Source organism: Mustela nigripes, chromosome 2, assembly GCF_022355385.1.
Source record: "Mustela nigripes isolate SB6536 chromosome 2, MUSNIG.SB6536, whole genome shotgun sequence".
Taxonomy (NCBI): domain Eukaryota; kingdom Metazoa; phylum Chordata; class Mammalia; order Carnivora; family Mustelidae; genus Mustela; species Mustela nigripes.
In genome coordinates, this window is record NC_081558.1 from 6900123 (window position 1) to 6921841 (window position 21719).

General features: G+C 40.1%; 2 protein-coding genes across 2 annotated transcripts in view; both read right to left on the reverse strand.

Moving 5' to 3' along the window:
• Positions 1–8035: 8035 nt before the first annotated feature.
• LOC132010942 (olfactory receptor 7E178-like) lies at positions 8036–8962 on the reverse strand. Its single transcript, XM_059388939.1, has one exon. It carries the CDS (start codon positions 8864–8866, stop codon positions 8036–8038), a length of 831 nt encoding a protein of 276 aa, XP_059244922.1. The 5' UTR covers positions 8867–8962.
• A 7068-nt stretch (positions 8963–16030) lies between these two features.
• Positions 16031–21719, reverse strand: part of LOC132009620 (olfactory receptor 7E178-like) — a 7172-nt gene continuing 1483 nt past the window's right edge. The window contains exons 2-3 of the mRNA XM_059387651.1: positions 19761–19874; positions 16031–17022 (exon numbers count right to left, since the gene is read on the reverse strand). Coding sequence (XP_059243634.1) covers positions 16031–17022; positions 19761–19874 — 1106 coding nt within the window. The remainder of the gene's footprint in view (positions 17023–19760; positions 19875–21719) is intronic.

Consider the following 21719-nt stretch of genomic DNA (forward strand, 5'->3'; position numbering starts at 1 on the left):
TTTTAAATTTTTTGACGCTCGATAAAAACGGTCAAGCAGCAGCTGAAAGGCATTCAGCCCGTATGGATTCTTCCCCCAAGCCCCTTAGTTCTTTGGAAGGATATCCTTACAGGACAATGGAAAGGCCCGGATCCTGTATTAATCTGGAGCAGAGGCTCCGTTTGTGTTTTCCCACAGGACAAAGAAGTGCCGATTTGGATTCCAGAGAGATTGGTCTGGAAGGCCCCTGAGAATGAGGATGAGGACAGGGGAAGCCTTGATCCTCCTACTGTCATAGGGGACTCTGATATTCCTAATTCCCCCAACGGCGACACGTGAATTATGGGCTATTCTGAAGGCTTGGCCCTATTCTTTACCTTTAACTAATTCTTCCTTTATCTTACCCCCATTCTTCACTAGCTGATATACTGAGTGTTGGTTCTATTGTTCCTTTTTCTGTGCTTTGTGTTACCCCTGTAAAATTCTCTCAATTTAATAAGGCCAGCAATTCCTCCCAATAGCTCTCTTAGTATTTGAAGGGTGCTTGGTCTGACGATTTTCAAAATTTCACATGAATCCTTCTGGCTGACATAACTCGAGTAAATAGTATGCGTGTGCAACCAGCTTCCCTTCCAGAGCTATTTCCAACATTCAGCAATATGTTCCAGTTCACCAAAAAATGGGCTGGTACAATTGGTCATCTTGTCCTCCTCCTTATTGGCATTCTGCTTCTATTCAGAAACGTTCACCAATGGAGAACACAGCAGCGAGAGCAGAGCCAAGCTATAGTACAAGCCTTTATGTCAATAGAGGCTGGGACATATCCCCAGATATGGCTAAGCATGCTAGATCGGTAGTCAAAGACGGGTAAGATCAGTAGAGAAACATACCAACCTAAGACAGGACAGAGATCATCGATATCTTGTGTCTGATGATGGGTAAGGATGTTTTCTGCTACTGACGACCTAAGACAGGCACGAACTCTGCCATAAAACAAAAGAGGGGGAGATGTCAGGGACTGCCTCCAGCCGGTAAAATCCCCGCCATTACAAGAAGGCGCTTGGCTCACTGCTAGCAAAATACGCTGCAAGTATACAATGAACTTTCTGGTGAAGCCCACCTAAAGGAGGACATAGTTATTGGCTGTATCAAATTTAATCAGCATAGTAACAGGACTCTCATTGGCTCTCCCCATTGCTTGGCCCCTTATTGGTCACCCTGCTGTATATAAGCTAAGGAAGTTGATTAAATAAACGGAAATGAAGCATTAACACCATACCAGGCTCATTGTCATCCTTGCGGGCCGAGGGCGACACAGATGGAGTGAAAAGAAGGGCCATCTGTACCCCAATGTTTATAGCAGCAATGGCCACGGTCGCCAAACTGTGGAAAGAACCAAGATGCCCTTCAACGGATAAATGGATAAGGAAGATGTGGTCCATATACACTATGGAGTATTATGCCTCCATCAGAAAGGATGAATACCCAACTTTTGCAGCAACATGGACGGGACTGGAAGAGATTATGCTGAGTGAAATAAGTCAAGCAGAGAGAGTCAATTATCATATGGTTTCATTTATTTGTGGAGCATAGCAAAAAGCATGGAGGACATGGGGAGTTAGAGAGAAGGGGGTCAGGGTAAATTGGAAGGGGAGGTGAATCATGAGAGACTATGGACTCTGAAAAACAATCTGAGGGGTTTGAAGTGATGGGGGTGTGGGAGGTCGGGGTACCAGGTAGTGGGTATTGTAGAGGGCATGGATTGCATGGAACACTGGGTGTGGTAAAAAAAAATAATGATACTGTTATGCTGAAAATAAATAAATGAAAAAAAAAGAACTTATGATACTCAACAGCCCAAAAACAAATAATCCAATTAAAATGAACAAATAATTCAAGAAAACTATTGTATCTATTCAAATATGAATAGATAATTTTCCATAGAAGACATACAGATGGCCAACATTGCTCATTGTCAGGGAAATGCAATCAAAACTACAGTAAGATATTACTTCACACTTGTCAGAGTGGTTAAAATCAACAATACAAGAAACAAGAGTTGGTGAGGATGTGGAGGAAAGAGAACACTCGTGTTCTGTTGGCGGGAATGCAAACTGGTGCAGCCACTCTGGAAAACAGTATGGAGGTTCCTCAGAAAGTTATAAATAGAACTACCCTATGATCCAGTAACTGCACTAGTAGGTATTTACAAGACACAAAAATATTGATCCATGGGGCAACTGGGTGGGTCAATAATTAAGCATCTGCCCTCTGCTCAGGTCATGATCTCTGAGTCCTGAGATCAAGTCCTGCATTCTCTCTCTCTCATTCCCCCTGCTTGTGTTACCTCTCTTGCTTTCTCTCTCTCTTTCTCTCTCTGTCAAATAAATAAATAAAATCTAAAAAAAATTACTGATTCAAAGGGATACATGCACGCTAATGTTCATAACAGCATTATCAACAACAGTGTTGTTGGGAAACAGCCCATTCATCATCGACTGATGAATGGACAAGGCAGATGTGCTGTAAGTATACAATAGAATACTAGTCAGCCATCAAAGGAATGAGGTTTGCAATGGAGCTAGAGAGTATTATACTAAGCAAAAGAAGTCAGTCAGAAAAAGACTAACTACTACCATATGATTTCACTCATATGTGGATTTTAAGAAACAAACTAGCAAAGGAAGGGGGGGGGGAGAGAAAGAGAGAGGAAAACCAAGAAACAGACTCCTAACAAAGTGTTGGTTACCAGAGGGGAGGTGGTTGGGAGGATGGGTGAAATGGGTGAAGGGATTAAGGAGGGACTTGTCCTGATGAACACTGGGTGATATATGGAAGTGTTGACTCAACATATTGTACAACTGAAACTAATAGTACACTGTATGTTAACTAACTGCAATTTATTTTTTTTATTATGTTAGTCAACATGCAGTATATCACTAGTTTTTGATGTAATGTTCCATGGTTCATTATTTGCATATAACACCCAGTGCTCCGTGCAATACATGCCCTCCTTAAAACCCACCACCAGGCTATTCCATCCCCTACCTCTTCCCTTCTAAAACCCTCAGGTTGTTTCCTGGGGTCCACAGTCTATCATGTTTCAACTCCCTCCTGATTCCCACACCCCTTCATTTTTCCCTCCCTTCTCCTAACTGTAATTTAAACAAAAAAAATTTTTAAAAGGTGAGTGTGGTACAAAAACAATGAATACTGTTACGCTGAAAAGAAATAAGTTTTTTTTTTTTTTAAAAAGGTGAGTTGAACAAAAAAATAAATAAAATCAGGAAGTGAAAAAAAATAATATGCTCCTATCCTTAACTCTGAAATGATGATAATACATGCTGCTATCTTTCCGGGGGTGGCAATGCAGATAAAAGTTTGCAAACTAGGTAGAAAATTCATCTCAGTGTCTGGCACATGGAGTCCCAAGCTAATGGTTTACAACATTGTGTTTACTGATATCATTTCCACCCTCACCATTATCATCACCTTCAGGACCATTTGGAGGACTTAGGGAACAGTTAAAAAGGACCTCTTTCCTGTTCTGATGGAAGATGCCCAGGAGAAAAAGAACTAGCAAGAGACAAAAATAGAAATCTAAATAAGAGTTCTATGGTGCCTGCCAGAACCAACAACACTAGGTCTTCACAGGGTTTGGCATTGAATCTTTGCATTTTGGTCCCCTCCTGTCTGCTTATCCCAACTGTCCCAATGGTTGCTGAGGAGGGAACAATGCTCTCCCTGTCACTGCTGCATTCAGTCACTCCCACTCTACTTCATACTCACTGGTCTGTACTGTGTCTCTGCTGGAGGAGGATGGAGGATGACAGAGCTGGCTGCCTCTCCCCTGTCTTTAGCAGGATGAGGACTGAGGCTTTGTTTCCAGGGCTGGCAGGAAGCAGATGCTGGTATGGGTGTCCTCAAGCAGACGGCTCCAGGAGGAGGAGACTCATGTATGGAGCCTACTGACCTGGCACCAACAACTAAAAGGCTGGAAAGCACAGGCTGATTGTTTACAGTTGAGGGCTCAAAGCGCTTGGCACATAATTAGCCAGATTGGTCCATGTTCTCCCAATCTCTAAGGACTTGCTATTATTAATTGATGGAGAAAAGTGAATGTACTGGGTTGGCAGTAGTATCTAGACCACATCCTCTTCTCAGGAAGAAGCTGACTTCTATTCCTCATTTCTGACTTCCAAGTTACTTATCTCAACATAAAATTCAGATGCATTTTTTTCAACTACAGAGAGCAACCTATGACTTTTATATCTGTACAGCCACTGACTTAATCATGTAATTTAGAGAGAATTTGGTCTTCTATACCAGGAATCTTTTTTTAATTAAATTTATTTATTTTCAGAAAAACAGTATTCATTATTTTTTCACCACACCCAGTGCTCCATGCAATCCATGCCCTCTATAATACCCACCACCTGGTACCCCAACCTCCCGCCCCCCCCGCCACTTCAAACCCTCAGTTTGTTTTTCAGAGTCCATAGTCTCTCATGATTCACCTCCCCTTCCAATTTCCCCCAACTCCCTTCTCCTCTCTAACGTCCCTTGTCCTCCATGATATTTGTTACCAGGAATCTTATTGAATTTCTATTTTCTCAGTTAAAATATATGTCTCTAAGGAGAACTTTCTGTTTTTCTTTCTATACTCCCAGTTTGGGGGTTGGAATTTGTGCATTGGAGATGTATGGTTTTTGCAGTTTTGAGAGACAGCTCAGGTTTTAATTTTTCTATTCAGTGATGTGTGTTATTATATTAGACAATTGTTTATTTTTACATACTTATCTCGTGACTTATCACTTGCTTAAATACTTCAGTGGTTATCAGAGATCTCTACATTCAAAATTTGGATGATCTCGAGGCTTGACTAAAAGACAAACTCAGAGTTTGATTTCTCATTAACTGATGTGAAGAAAACTTCCGTATTTACCCAATTAAATTGAGTGTGTAAGAAATAGTGCTTATGTAGGTGTACATAAATGACAGAGGAAAATTTTAGAGAGCCCAAATGACCAAATGACAGGAGTATAGAGGATTGGAGAAGGAGGTGTGAGTGTTGAGATGTTTTAAAATTCTTGAACAGGAGGAAAATTATATTAAACTGAGGTCACTTTATAGCAGGAAGAGCCTATCCAATATTAAGTTCATTGTCAGTGAGGTTGGCAGCCTATTTGCTTAGTATAAAGACAGAGCAAATTAAACCCGTTGTTAGACAGCATTTCCAAAAGTCTAGATTGCTACCTCAGAAACTATGTGCAGCATCTGTAAAGGAACGACTGGTATGTACATGGGTTCCTGGTTGTGTAGCAGAAGATGGAAGGACCCAAAGATGACTGATCATGAGGGAAGAAAGCATGGTGACAAAGTGGAATCCTAATGAGGGGGTTACTAGTGAAAATAATGATCTCTCCTTTGCTGAGGACATGGTCCTTCACTATCCTTGAGTAATGAAAATGAGGATCAGAGTTAAATTTATCCATAATGGCTTAGGTGACTTAATCTACAGGCACAATTAGAACCACACAGTCACTGGAAATATCACCACTACTTGAAACCTCAACTGTGTACCCTTGACCAAGAGATATCATTACATTAACCTTTTTTTAAAAGATTTTATTTATGGGGCACCTGGGAAGCTCAGTGGGTTAAACATCTGCCTTCAGCTCAGGTCATGATCTCAGAGTCTTGGGATCGAGCCCCACATTGGGCTCCTTGCTCAGCGGAGAGCCTGCTTCTCCCTCTGCCTCTGCCTGCCCCTCTGCCTGCCTGTGCTCTCGCTCTCTCTCTCTCTCTCTCTCTGACAAATAAATAAATTTTTTTAAATTTTTTAAAGATTTTTTTAAATTTATTTTTTATTTTAAGCATAACAGTATTCATAATTTTTGCACCACACCCAATGCTCCATGCAATCTGTGCCCTCTATAATACCCACCACCGGGTACCCCGACCTCCCACCCCCCGCCCCTTCAAAACCCTCAGATTTTTTTTCAGAGTCCATAGTCTCTCATGATTCACCTCCCCTTCCAATTTACCCCAACTCCCTTCTCCTCTCCATCTCCCCATGTTATAGAAATGTTATTGTTATTGTTATTGTTGTTATTGTTATAGAAAACTCTTTCATATCTCCTCCTTTCTGACCTCTGATTGCTTTGAGATGTTCAGGGTTTGACCATGAAGAACAAACACATGCAACTTATTTTTGGATGAAAGTTCTGACAAAATTCAAAACTCCTCCACCTTGGCTACACATTAGATTGACCTGGAGTGCTGTTAAAAAATCAGTCAAGTGTGGAGAAAGGGGAAACTTCCTGCATTGTTGGTGGGAATGTAAGCTGGTGCAACCACTCTGGTAAACAGCATGAAGGTTCCTCAAAAAGTTGAAAATAGAGCTACCTTATGACCCAGAAATTGCACTACTGGGTATTTACCCTAAAGATACAAACATAGTGATCCGAAGGGGCATGTGCACCCAAATGTTTATAGCAGCAATGTCCACAATAGCCAAACTATGGAAAGAACCAATATGTCCATCAACAGATGAATGGATAAAGAAGTGGTATATATATATAATGGAATACTATGCAGCCATCAAAAGAAATGACATCTTGCCATTTGTGATGGCATGGATGGAACTAGAGGGTATTATGCTTAACAAAATAGGTCAATTGGAGAAAGACAACTATCATATGATTTTCCTGATATGAGGAAGTGGAGATGCAATGGTGTGGGGTGCGGGGCAGTTAGGGGGTAGGAGAAGAATCAATGAAACAAGATGGGATTGGGAGGGAGACAAACCATAAAAGATTCTTAATCTCACAAAACAAACTTAGGGTTGCTGGTGGGAGGGGGGTAGGGAGAGGGTGATGGGGTTATGGACATTGGGGAGGGTACGTGCTATGGTGAGGGCAGTGAAGTGTGTAAACATGGCGATTCACAGACCTGTACCCCTGGGGCTAATAATACATTATATGTTTATAAAAAAATTTTAAAAATTTTAAAAACCAATCAAGTTCTTTTTACTCCCCAGTCCTATTAAATCTTAATTGGTTGTGGTGGGACTCAGGCATCAGGATTTTTAAAGTGTACCAGATGTTTCAAACATGAAGCCAAGATTGAGAACCAGTGACATACATTCTCTCACACAACCTGCATCAATAGATTTGATCAAAGCCAAAGTTTTATGGGAAATAGACATGACAGTAAAAACGGGTGAGAGAATATTTTCTTTTTTATTTAAATTCAATCAATTAACATATAATGTATAATTGATTTCAGAGATAGAGGTCAGTGAGTTATCAGTCTTAAGTAATTCTCAGTGCTCATTACATCACATGCCCTCCTGAATGTCCATCACCCAGTTACCCCAACCCCTCCCCTTCAGAAACCCTCAGTTTGTTTCTTTTTTTTAAGACTTTATTTTTTTATTTTTTTTTAACTTTAAAGAAATTTTTTTTATTTTCAGCATAACAGTATTCATTATTTTTTGCACCTCAGTTTGTTTCTTATAATTAAGAGTCTCTTATGGTTTTTCTCCTTCTCTGATTTCATCTTGTTTCATTTTTTCCTCTTTTCTATGATACTCTCTTTTGTTTCTTAAATTTCACATACCAGTGAGATCATATGATAATTGTCTTTCTCTAATTGACTTATTTCCCTTACCATAACACCCTCTAGTTCCACCCATATATTTGCAAGTGGCAAAATTTCATTTTTTTGATGGCTGAGTAGTATTCCAGAGAATATATCTTAAAGGACAGTTTGAATTTCTACAGGATACCTGGGTCATAGGTTACAAATACAGAAAATTCCACAGGTTAATAAGATTCAATTGTGCAGTGATTTTGCCATACATAGAGTCCCAGCATATTCCCTTAATTCCATCAAAGATGTGCCAAGATAAGCAATATTTAGATATGACAAATCAGGAGGAATGGGAACCATGAGCTACCAAAATTATATGCCCAAAGAGGCATGTTTGCCAATTCCGTATGTTTGGTTTTGCAATTATGTATAATTAACAGACAAAAAAGGGAGTCAAAGACTAGACTGTTCTGTTGAGGAGCCTCTGCAAAGCCCTCTTGACATCCCCATTCCGCAGGCTGTAAATGAAGGGATTCAGCATGGGAACAACTAAAGCATACATTACGGAGGCCACTGCATCCTTCCTGGAAGAATGTGAGACAGCTGAACTGAGGTACACCCCAAGACCTGTTCCATAAAATAAGCAAACAACTGACAGGTGAGAGCCACAGGTGGAGAAGGCTTTGTACTTCCCACCTGTGGTTGGGACTCTCAGAATGGAAGAAACAATTCGTGTATAAGAGAAAAGGATCCCTGAGACTGGAATACCACCAAAGATGGCACCAACAAAATACAGGAATAATTTATTGGTGGAAGTACCATTACAGGAAAGTCTGAGGAGCTGAGGAATGTCGCAGAAGAAATGAGGAATTTCCACATTTATGCAAAAGTTAAGCTGTGACATCATGAGGCAGTGAAGCTGAGAGTCCAGAAGGCTGATCAAAAAAGACACCAGAATGAGCAGGCTACAGAGGCGAGCATTCATGATGACTGAGTAGTGCAGAGGATAACAAATAGCTACAAACCGATCATAGGCCATCACGGTTAAGAGTACACTGTCCAAACATCCAAAAAGAATAAAAAAAGACAACTGAATCAGGCAGCCCATACGAGAGATAACTCTGTTACGAGTTTTAATGTCCAAAATCGCCTTTGGGACCGTGGTAGAAGTGAAGCCGATGTCAGCCAGGGACAGGATGGAGAGGAACAAGTACATGGGGGTGTGAAGACGGGAGTCAGAGCTGATGGCCAGGATGATCAGTAGATTCCCTAGCATGGTGACCAGATACATGGACAGGAACAGGCTGAAGATTACAGGCTGCTCTTCTGGATCATCTGAGAACCCCAGGAGGAGGAATTCCAAGACACTTGTTAGATTCTGGGGTTCCACATAGCAGAGACAGCTTTTGGGAAATAAATGAGAGGGTTTTTTTTAAGATTTTATTTATTTATTTGAGAGAGAGAGAGAGAACCAAGAGACAGGAGGGTCAGAGGGAGAAGTAGAGTCCACCCTGAGCAGGGAACCCAATGAGGGACATGATCCTGGGACTCCAGGATCATGACCTGAGCCAAAGTTAGTTGCTTAAACAGTTGAGCCACCCGGGCACCCAAAATGAGACTTTAAGTAAAGGAAACAAGTATACTAGTACCCATCAGTGTGTCTATACTTTGGATTCAAGCAATTCATTAATAAAGTATTCACACTTGAGGAAAATCTAGCAAAATTTCTCAGTGGTGGCAACACATTCTTCCTAGAACTATTTTCTCATTGTCTTTGCTCCATTCACCTATTTCAAAGTGCATCCACCATGGAAAGACTGGGCTAAAGAAACAAGAAGGTACAGATGGCCCTTCTTTTCACGACATCTGTATCTTTGGGGTAAATACCCAGGAGTGCAATTGCAGGGTCATAGGGAAGTTCTATTTTTAATTTCTTGAGTCACCAAACTATGGAACCAAGATGCCCTTCAACAGACAAATGGATAAGGAAGATGTGGTCCATATACACTATGGAGTATTATGCCTCCATCAGAAAGGATGAATACCCAACTTTTGTAGCAACATGGACAGGACTGGAAGAGATTATGCTGAGTGAAATAAGTCAAGCAGACAGAGTCAATTATCATATGGTTTCACTTATTTGTGGAGCATAACAAATATCATGGAGGACATGGGAAGATAGAGAGGAGAAAGGAGTTGGGGGAAATTGGACGGGGAGGTGAATCATGAGAGACTATGGACTCTGAAAAACAATCTGAGGGTTTTGAAGGGGCGGGGGGTGGAAGGTCGGGGTACCAGGTGGTGGGTATTAAGGTGGGCATGTATTGCATGGAGCTCTGGGTATGGTGCAAAAATCATGAATACTGTTATGCTGAAAATAAAAAATAAATTTAAAAAAAAGATCTCGGGTGGCTCAGTGGGTTAAGCCGCTGCCTTCTGCTCGGGTCATGATCTCAGGGTCCTGGGATCGAGTCCCGCATCGGGCTCTCTGCTCAACAGGGAGCCTGCTTCCCTCTCTCTCTCTCTCTGCCTGCCTCTCCATCTACTTGTGATTCCTCTCTGTCAAATAAATAAATAAAATCTTTAAAAAAAAAAAAAGGATCTCATTATAAGAAAAAAATTTTGCAGCTACGTATGGTGATGGATGTTAATTGGATTTGTGATGATCATTGTGTAACATGTGTAAATTTTGAATCATTATGTTGTACACTGAAACTAATATAATTATATGTCAATTATATCTCAATTCAAAGAAAAAAACAAGGAAGCAAACAAGTCTGGATTCTTCCTCCTTTGGTGACATTGAGACATTAAACCTCATAAGCAATGTAGAAAGACCAATGTAGAAAGCCTGCAATGCTCTCTCTAGACAGGAAGGTCTTCATACAAGGAATAAAACTTTTTATACCCTCCAGTATGTGTGGCATTATCAGATTCAACATCCTGAATAGAAACCCATCGTATTTCTGCAGAGTGTTCTATTTGATGCAGTGAGTGGGTCATGAGACGATGACCATCACCACACAAGGTCTTTCTTCTCCTGCTCTGGCCTACTACTCACCGGTTCTCCTGCCTGCTGGCAAGCATGAAGTCTGCAATCTCGACTGGGCTGTGCTGTGATGAATTTCTTAAGCCCTTCCAATCTTTTCTTATAGATCTAAATTACCTAATTTGGAAATTTCAATAATTATTCGGCTGTTAGAGACAAGAAATGGGATTGGGTTTTTTTCTTAATGTGGCCCTGGGTCTTGTGTCTTGTCCTAAACCTATCCATATGTCTTTGAATGAAGCTGTAACGGACACTGGAGTCAGGGAAAGGCTTTTACCCTAACTGGTTGTGTGTTTCAACCAAGCATTGTCCTCCAAGGCTGTTCAGGGGAAACACTGTGCAAGATCTAGGTCCATTAGGTGGTTATTCATGAAACAATTTCATTGGAAGGGAAAGAGAGGGAATAGTGGAGTGAGAAAAAGAGGGAGGAAAGGATGAGGAGAAAAGCAGTCATTGTGTGTCTTGCTGAGGTCTGCATACCTAAAAATAAGCTGGAACCTTTCAATACCTCTGCTGCTCCTGTTGCCCCAGTTTTGCTGCAACAAAGATCCACATCCCCGGACTTATAGGGAGAAACATATGTAGTACCTCAGTATTACAGTAAATAGGTTAATTCAAACCCGATTTAAGCACAGGGTATATAAACCCCAAGAAACAATCACCATCATGGAGGACATCCCTCACCCTGTAGATCTGGCTTGAAGCTCTCTGGAGAAAGAAATTTACAAATATGAGCAAGATAGAGAGGACCCCCTTGAAATATATCCAGGGATAAAAAATAAAGAAATGGGGTGAAAAAATAATGAATACTGTTATGCTGAAAATAAATAAATTATTTTTTTAAAAAAATTAAGAGAAAGAGCGACACTTGCATATGGGTAAGGAAACAAAAAACTGAAACAGAGGTAGACAATTTAACCCAGATGAAAGTCTGAAATGTATTAAAATTTAAAGAACAAAAAATATAAAGTGCTTTTGCATCTCTTCAACATCGGTTCTGAATTAACTTTAATATCTACCGAAATGCACCAATTGACAAACCTCCATATCCTCAATCACTACTGGGCGTTGAATTACAGTAATAGGTAGGTATCCCACTAAACTTAAACAAGATGGCCTGTAGAATCTTGGGGAGGTTCTTGAACATAAGAACAGAGAACAAATATGTCCTCATCTTCACCACTGAAACTATTACCTTGCCCTCAAAGACCACACACAGTGGGCATGAATACTGACGTAATGAGTAATAAATTAAAATTGAATTAAGTCTTTGGTACTCTATACATAAAACCCACCCAGTTTTTCACCTCTTGTGTTTCTCCTTTACTTTTACACAGAATATTTCATTTCTGAAACTCCTGGTCATTAAATGTGTGGTGCTTTCCCCCCACACTAAGCAGTTGTCTACATTAGCTGAAAGTCCTACAATTTAACTCAATTCGGACACTACCTTCCAGGAGCAACAAATCCCACAGGATATCTCACAAGACTGCTCCCACCCCACTTCAGATGCCAATCACAAGTACTAGGTCCTTCGTGCTCTAGCTAACTTCTGTCCAATTTGGCTACAAAACTGAGGGTTCCTGTGGCCCCTTCTTCAGGGTTTGATGAATTTGATTTGTCAATCTGGAAGAGTGGCTGGAGGGAAACCACTGAATCCCATTCATCAGTCATACTGGACATCCTTGGAAGAAATGAAAGCTCAGATGGGAAAGCCCCCAGTGTATATAGAAGCCATATGGACTACACTGGGTTCCTGTGAACTAACAAAGGGTAATCAATATGGGGTGTGTGTGTGTGTGTGTGTGCGCGCGTGCGTGTGTGTATACATATATATGTATATGTATGCATGCATATATATGCAAAGCTGAAACTTTATTTATATATATATTTATATATAATCTATATATAAGTATGTAAAGTTTTAGCTCAGAATATATAATATATAATTTATATATATAAACAGATACATATTAGTTGCTTACACTGTGCCAACCACAGTGGAGGTACTGAGGAATCAGAAATGAATGAGGCTCAGTTATTTCCCTGCTGACATTCTGTCTGGAGTGACCTAGAAAGATAAAGGAAATGTAGGTTGCATGTTGGTTGCTTTGGGGGGATTTTTTTGTTTTAATATTTTATTTAAATAAATAAAATATTTTTTATTTAAAATAAAAAATTTTACTATACCAAATTTTACTACATTACCCCCCACATATTATAATTTCACTAATACACAAAATTGAGATATTTTACATTCTTTTCTGTACCTTTTCAAAATCTGGCACTTTCTACTGACAGAACATCTCAATTTGGACCTCCCACATTTCAGCGGCTCATTAGCTGCATGAAACTAAATTGTATGGAAAGACAGTGCCTGCACCCTGTGCCTTGTGAATAGAGTCTTGCTACTCAAATCCAAACCTGACTTCACCCCCTTTTTATTCCAGGACCTGGTAAAAATTAAGTAAGAATGCTGTCCTTTTCTCCTCAACAGTGCAACTCTATCTTGGGGGTGATTATGCAAATGAAAATTAAAAAGCTACATAGCACAAAGATCAGAGCCCAGCTGAGGAAACCCTCAATAAAGTCTTATATTATGGTTTACTCTCCTCATTACCATCATGATCACCATCTCATCATATTCACCATCATTTTGGAGTGCTTAGGGCAAAGTTTGGAGAGGTCCATCTCCTGCTGTCCTGTGAGTGATGCATATGGAAGCCAGAAATGGTGTTATTGGAGGAAAGCAAGATTCTGAATGAGAGTTCTGAAATCCCCATCAGGAAAAAGAACATAAAACTCATGGTTCTCTGAGCTGAAACTTTGCATATTGCTGCCCTCCACCTGGCCAGCCCCAACTTGTCTAACTGATGAGGAAGCAGTTCTCGGCTGTCCCTTTTCCATCCACCATCTCCCTGGGAACTCACTGGTCCGTGCTGTACCTCTGCTGGGTCATGACTAGGAGTTCGTATCCACCCCAATTTCCTGCCTGGTGAATGATGATGGCTGAAACTTTGTCTTCAGGAGTGGCAAGAAGACAGGCTCAGGCATGAATCCTGTTATGCAGGTGATGACTCTGGGAAGAGAAGACAGTGGTTATAACCTAACAGTGCTTATAACCAGGAAGGCTGGAGGCACTGGTTATTTATTTATTCCTGTATGACCTTGAGAGCTCAATGCACAGAGCTCATAATTAGCAAAATCGGTGCATGTTATCCCAATCTCTAAGGACTTCCTAATAACAGAAGAAGAAAAGAGAAAAGTGAATGTATTTAAAAGGGTCTGGGCCCTTTCTCTTCTCAGGAGAAAGCTCATATGTACACTTGCTTCTGACTTCCAACTTAACACAAAGTACAGAGTCCCTTTTTGTTTTCAGTTTAATATAAGACTTTTTGACTTTGACATCTGCAAATCCATTAAATCAATCACATAAATTAGGGAGAATTCAGTATTCTATAACAAGAATCAGAAACATCTTCTGAGTTAAGATTTATGTTTTAGAAGGAACTTCCTATTTCCCTTTTTAAAGTTTTTTCCACTTATTTAAATGACAGTCCAAGTCCTAGTTTTTCTTTCATTGATGTAGCTATGTATTTAGAATATTAATTTTTATACGTTTATTTATAACGTGATACTTCTCTTTTTTTTGTAATTTTTTTTCAGTGTTCCAAAATTTATTGTTTAGGCACCACACCCAGTGCTCCCTGCAGTACATGCCCTCCTTGATATCCACTAACAGGCTTATCTATCCCCCATCCCCCTCCCCTCCAAAACCCTCAGTTTGTTTCTCAGAGTCCACAGTCTCTCATAGTTCGTCTCCCCTACATATTTCCCCCAACTCACTTCTCTCCATCTCCCAATGTCCTCTGTGTTATTCCTTATGCTCCACAAATAAGTGAAACCATATGGTAATTGACTCTCTCTGCTTAACTTATTTCACTCAGCATAATCTCTTCCAGTCCCATTCATGTTGATACAAAAATTGGGTATTTATCTTTTCTGATGGAGGCATAATACTCCATTGTATATATGGACCATATCTTCTTTATCTATTCTTCGGTTGAAGGGTACCTTGGTACTTTCCACAGTTTGGCGACTGTGGCCATTGCCGCTATGAACACTGTGACACAGATGGCCTTTCTTCTCATTGCATCTGTATCTTTGGGGTAAATACCTAGTAGTGCAATTGCAGGGTCATAGAGTAGCTCTATTTTTAATTTCTTAAGGAATCTCCACACTGTTTTCCAGAGTGGCTACACCAACTTGCATTCCCACCAACAGTGTAAGAGGGTTCCCCTTTCTCCACATCCTCTCCAACACATGTTGTTCACAGTCTTGTTAATTTTGGCCATTCTAACTGGTGTAAGGTGGTATCTCAATGTGATTTTGATTTGAATCTCCCTGATAGCTAATGATGTTGAACATTTTTTCATGTGTCTGTTAGCCATTTGTATGTCTTCTTTGGAGGAGTGTCTGTTCATATCTTCTGCCCATTTTTTGACAGGATTATCAGTTTTTTGAGTGTTGAGTTTGAGGAGTTCTTTATAGATCTTGGATATCAGCCCTTTGTCTGTAGTGTCATTTGCGAATAACTTCTCCCATCCGTGAGTTGCCTCTTTGTTTTGTTGACTGTTTCCTTTGCTGTGCAGAAGCTTTTGATCTTGATGAAGTCCCAAAAACTCATTTTTGCTTTTGTTACCTTTGCCTTCAGAGACATGTCTTGAAAGAAGTTGCTGTGGCCAGTGTTGAAGAGGTTATTGCCTATGTTCTCCTCTAGGACTTTGATGGATTCCTGCCTCACATTGAGATCTTTTATCCCTTTTGAATTTATCTTTGTGTATGGTGTAAGAGAATGGTCGAGTTTCATTCTTCTATACATAGCTGCCCAATTTTCCCAGCACTATTTATGATGAGACTGTCTTTTTTTCCCTGTATATTTTTCCTGCTTTGTCGAAGATTATTTGACTATACAGTTGCTACTTCTCTTAAATAAACAAGAGTATCTCACAAGATTGCAATCAACGTGTCATCCAGAACTACAGTCCTCTCAAACTTTGACTGAGAGAAGACCTGTTTCCAAGCCCACTCACATAGCTGTTGGAAGGATGGAGCCCCTTGAGGGCTGTTGGCCAGAGGCATTCTTTAATTCTCAGCCACATAGGTCTTTCGTGTGAGGAGTACAGATATACACATAATCCTGCAGGGACTATGAATTAAATGGGAAGTCCAAATAATCCCCCAATTCCATTAGAGCTATGCTAACAGGAACAGTTGTATAAACAAAAAGCAGAGATCCTTATAGGTATATATACCATGTAGCTACAGATTCAGAATTTCTTATTGTTGTTTATTTCCTGCATTTTCCCGTTCTATGAACCCAGAAAACTAAGACAAATGCTGATATTAGAATATTCTGCTGATTGTCCCCCACAGTGCCCTCTTGATGTCCTTGTTCCTCAGGCTGTAGATGAAGGGGTTCAGCATAGGGGTGACCACAGTGTATATCACCGAGGCCACTGCACCCTTCTGGAGGGAGGAGGAGATGGATGAACTCAGGTACACTCCAACGCCCGTTCCATAAAACAAGCAAACAACCAACAGGTGGGAGCTACAGGTAGAAAAGGCTTTGTACTTCCCACCTGTGGATGGGATTCTCAGAATGGAGGAAACAATTTGTGTATAAGAACAAAGGATCCCTGAGAGGGGAACACCACCAAAGATGGCACTCATAAAATACATTAGTATGGTGTGGATGGAGGTATCAGAGCAGGCAAGGTGGAAGAGTTGAAGTGCATCACAAAAGAAATGATGAATTTTCACATTTGTGCAGAAGGTAAGTTGGGACACCATCAAAAAATGAATCTGAGATTCCAAAAGGCTGCCAAAAAGTGACATCAGGACCAACAAGCTACAGAAGCATGGGCTCATGATAACTGAATAGTTAAGGGGGTGACAAATGGCCACAAACCGGTCATAGGCCATCACAGCCAGGAGCAGGTTGTCCAAACACCCAAACAGTATAAAAAAGGACACCTGAGTTAGGCAGCCTGCATAGGTGATAGACTTGCTGTGTGTTTGAATGTTCACCAGCATCTTGGGGATTGTCGTGGTGCTGAAACCAATATCAGCCAAGGACAGGTTGGAGAGGAAGAAGTACATGGGCGTGTGGAGGTGGGAGTCAGAGCTGACAGCCAAGATGATGAGCAGGTTCCCAAGCACTGTAACCAGGTACATGGACAGGAACAGCCCAAAGAGAATGGGCTCCAGTTCTGGATCATCTGAGAGGCCCAGGAGAAGGAACTCTGAGACAGCTGTTAGATTCTGTGGTTCCAGGCAGGTGGGACACCTCTCAAAAAAGAAGAGGGTATTGAATAAACAAAACAAGTATAGAGGCACTCAGCTAAATGCACCTATTTTGATTCAAGCAATTCACACTTCCCAGCATACATCCCAGTACCTTCAGCAACATTTCTCAATTGTAAACTCTTCCTAGAACTCTTTCCTTATTGTTGTCTGAGCTATTTACCTGTTTCTATTATACCCATTATGAAGACGTTGAGCCAAAGAATGTTAGAGAAACATACAAATATACAAACATAGAAATACCTAGTTATACTTGGCTTCAGAACTCATATTTGTTGCCAGTAAAAACTGAGTTTTCTTGCTTTCCCTGCATGATCCCATTCCCCTGCATTTCAGTTGCCCAAAGATAAACACTGTCATGAATGTGGTAGATGTATTTTCATTTCAATGTTTTCATAATATTAGTATTGATTTATGCATCCATAAACAGTTTTCTTAAAAACTTACTTAATACTATAATAGTACACATAATGTTTCCTGAGTTCTCACTTACCACAACAATGTGTTTTAAGTGTCTGTGGAGTATATCCATCTATTTCAAGCACTACAAAAGTGGCATAGTATTACCTGAAAGATGAACTTTATGATCTCTTAATTTCTTATTACAATATTCCCTTTCTTTAAAAATTATTTATTTATTCTGAGACAAACAGAAAAAGAGAGTACAAGCAGAAGGAGGTAGAGGGAGAGAGAGATCCTTAAGCTGGCTCACACTGAGCACAGAGCCCAATGAGGGGCTCCCTCTCAGGACTCTCAGATCATGACCTGAGCCAAAATCAAGAGTTGGACATGTAAATGACTGAGCTATCTGGATGTCCCTTATTACAATATTCCTTAAAAAATTCCTGTGCTCACCTCTGTATTACACAAATGAGAATTTCTATAATATATAGACATAAAGATGATAATATTGTAAAAAATCAATATATATACAATTTTACTATTAATTATCCTATTGCTTTCCTAATAGAAAGTATAGACAAAATCAACATCATGTTTTTATTATCAAGGTATAGAATCAGAATGGTCCCTGAAGTCTGTGTTCAAATTGTCTTTACATGATAAATACATGGGAAAGTACCTATCTTGGTTAAGGAATAATATTTTTACATCACAGATTTCCAAAATAGGCTGCAAAATGCATTATTATTCATAGAAAATCTTATGATCTATAATATTCATGTAATAAAGGCCCTGGTGAACCAGTTATCCCATTTCCCTAATCACAGGTGAACTCACAGAATCCCAAGAAAAGGGATTGTTGGTCCTGTTTCTGTTTGCTCATCTGGAACTAAAGCACACTTGAAAAGAAAGCAACCATTCTACACTGGTGGAGTGCACAGAGCCCTGGGATGGGAATCAGACTAAACATGGAGAATATGTCAACATCCCAACCTCTCCGTGCTGTTATCCTCCATCTAGAAATGGGGAGAACATCATCTATATCAAGATACGGGTGGCATCTAAAAGAAGTTTGCACCCAATAAATACTCATTTATGGTTTGTATATCAGAATGGCGCTGTTACTGGAATGGTGGGTTTATTGGTGAAACTCAATCCTAAGAAAGTTTTAATGAGCTTTACTTTATTATTTATCAGGTAGAAGCCTATCATGTCCCAGGAAATTCACTCAAGTATGCATAGAAATTGGGGTGCCTGGGTGACTCCATTGGTTAAATGTCCAACTCTTGATTTTGGCTCAGGTTATGATCTCAGGTATGAAAGATCAAGAGTGGCCCCCACTGCCTCTCCTTCTCTAAAAAAAATAAAGAAGAAAGAAAAAGAGAGGGTGGAAATGGCTAAATGTGTCTCAGTTAGGTGCAGTAAGATTTGTCTCGATTTCTCTTTTTTTCCTCTTTTAATTTTCATCTTTATGGAAATTGCCAGTAATTTTCAACTGAAGAGTCTGTTAAGTGGAAAATGATAGGTCTCTTAGAAAATCTGTGGCATAGATACAGAGAAGCGCTGTTTTATTTTTCATCTAGATCTATGAAACATCATTGGAAGGAAGCAAAGCACCCAATGCATGGAACCCACGCTGTCTCTGTCCTATTTCTGAGAACCAAAGAAGGGTCCATTCGATATTGAACAGAGACCACTGGTGCTCTTGGAGCCTACACTGTGCCAAACAAGTATAAGTTCTGGGAAATCAGAAATGACTGTGATTCAGTTGCTTCCTTCCAAACACTCAGTATCTACCTGCATAAGGACCAAAAAAAAAAAAAAAGTTCTTTCAGGATCTAGGGAAAACTGATACTTCTGATCACAAGATATTTTAGTTGGATAGATGGTGCTTATCCTTGATGACAATAACAACCACAACAATACCTAAAACTTAACTTATCCTTACTATATGCATCTACCAATTTAGTCACATGTTAGATGCTCATCTTAATTCTTGCTCAGTACAGTTGTAGACATTAAGAACTAGCCCAGTGTCATATAGATGAAGGTAGAGGAGATAAGATTCAGAATTAAGTGGTGGGTCTCTGAGGTGCATGAACTGACTGGTTTGTTCTGTTTCCCTGCACTTCAAAGAATTTAAGCAGAAGTCCAGAGGTCTTTTCCAAAATTGCTAAGATAATCATGGAACAGTTTCTTATTTCCTAAGTACAGAATCTAATATCCTGACCCTATATCTCCCTAGAGATCAAGAGGGCCTAAATTATAGGAATTGGGGAGAATGTGGAATGTGAAGCAAAATCTGATAGCTGAGGCAAGAAAGAGAGCTGCCCTGAATTGTCATGAGCTGACTCTTCATGATCTCTACCTTCATCCCAGCCATCTTTTCTACAGTTGATGCAGCAGGTGACACTAACTGCTCTCTGGTATCTTCTAGCATGAACAGCCAAACGGGAAAAGCACAGGGAGCGGAGGTCTTTGCCTGGAGTAACAGGAAAGAGAGGTGAGACTTGATTAGGCAGGAGAGAATACTGTCTGGGTAGCCTGTGAACAGTCTCACTGTCTGCATTCAAACCTGAATTCATTCCCTGTCTACCCCAGGAAAAACTTAAAAAGCTTCTGCAAAGCAAAGGAAGCAATCAACAACACTAAAGGCAACTATGGAATGGGAGATGATATTTGTAAATGCCATATCTGATAAAGGGTTAGTATCCAAAATATGCAAAAAACTTATGAAACTCAACACCCCAAAAACAAATAATCTAATTAAAACATGAACAGAAGACAGGAATAGATAATTTTCCAAAGACATACAGATGACAAAAATTGCTCATCATCAGGGAAATGCAAATCAAAACTACAGTAAGATATTACTTCATACCTGTCAGAATGGCTAAAATCAACAATACAAGAAACAAGAGTTGGTGAGGATGTGGAGAAAAAGGAACACTCATGTTCTGTTGGCGGGAATGCAAACTGGTGCAGCCACTCTGGAAAATAGTATGGGGGTTCCTCAGAAAGTTAAAAATAGAACAACCCTATGATCAAGTAACTGCACTACTGCATATTTAAAAGACAAAAGAGTACTGATCCATGGGGCACCTGAGTGGCTCAATTGTTAGGCATCTGCCTTCAGCTCAGATCATGACTCTGAGCCCTGAGATCAAGTCCTGCCTTAGGCTTCCCGCTTAGCAGGAAGCCTACTTCTCTCTCTCCTTCTCCCATGGCTTGTGTTCCCTCTCTTGCGTTGTCTCTCTCTCTCTCTCTCTCTCTCTGTCAAATAAATAAATAAAATCTTTTTTTAAAAAATACTGTTTCAGGGGCGCCTGGGTGGCTCAGTGGGTTAAGCCGCTGCCTTCGGCTCAGGTCATGATCTCAGGGTCCTGGGATCGAGTCTCGCATCAGGCTCTCTGCTCAGCAGGAAGCCTGCTTCCTCCTCTCTCTCTCTGCCTGCCTCTCTGCCTACTTGTGATCTCTCTCTGTCAAATAAATAAATAAAATCTTTAAAAAAAAAATACTGTTTCAGACAAGTTCGGGCGCATTCAGGGTGGTATGGCCGTGTGTAAACCTGGTGATTCACAGACCTGTACCCCTGGGGATAAAAATATATGTTTATAAAAAATAAAAAATTATATTAAAAACAAAACAAAAAAAAATACTGTTTCAAAGGAATGCATGCACCCTGATGTCCATAGAAGCATTTTCTTTTTTGTTTTGTTTTTTTTTTAGGGTCAGAAATTTAATTGCATACAATATAATGTTGAGTTAATCCAAAGTAACTGAATATCCAAGGTCAGCCTACTTTGGAGACAGAAGCTAGTCAGCAAACATTTTATATCCAAATTCATATCATCATGGGTGATATTATCATAGAGCATATAATCACAGGGCATTACTGTACTAATGCACATAGTGGTAGGGTTAATACTAATATTTACATAGTTATGATTGTATAATTATTCATGGATGAGCCAGAGCAAGCTTAGTTTGTTTCCTTTTGCCCCCTTCAGAATGATACTTTTGTATAATAAAAGTGAGTTGCTAGAGAAAAGAATACAAATAACAAAGACATACTATGCAAACTGTAAGCCCACTGATGGTCTGTTAGTGTACCACAGTGGGGTCAAATTGCTGCAAAACTTTGACTACTCTCAATTTCCTTATTTCTTTTTTTTATTTTTTTTTTCATTTATTTATTTTCAGCATAACAGTAGCATTATTTTTTCACCACACCCAGTGCTCCATGCAATCCGTGCCCTCTTCAATACCCACCACCTGGTACCCCGACCCCCCCCCCCCCCCCCCCCCCCCCCCCCCCCCCCCCCCC

Excerpts from the sequence above, each read along its gene's own strand:
- LOC132010942 (XM_059388939.1), bottom strand. The coding sequence starts at position 8,866 with ATGTATCTGGTCACCATGCTAGGGAATCTACTGATCATCCTGGCCATC.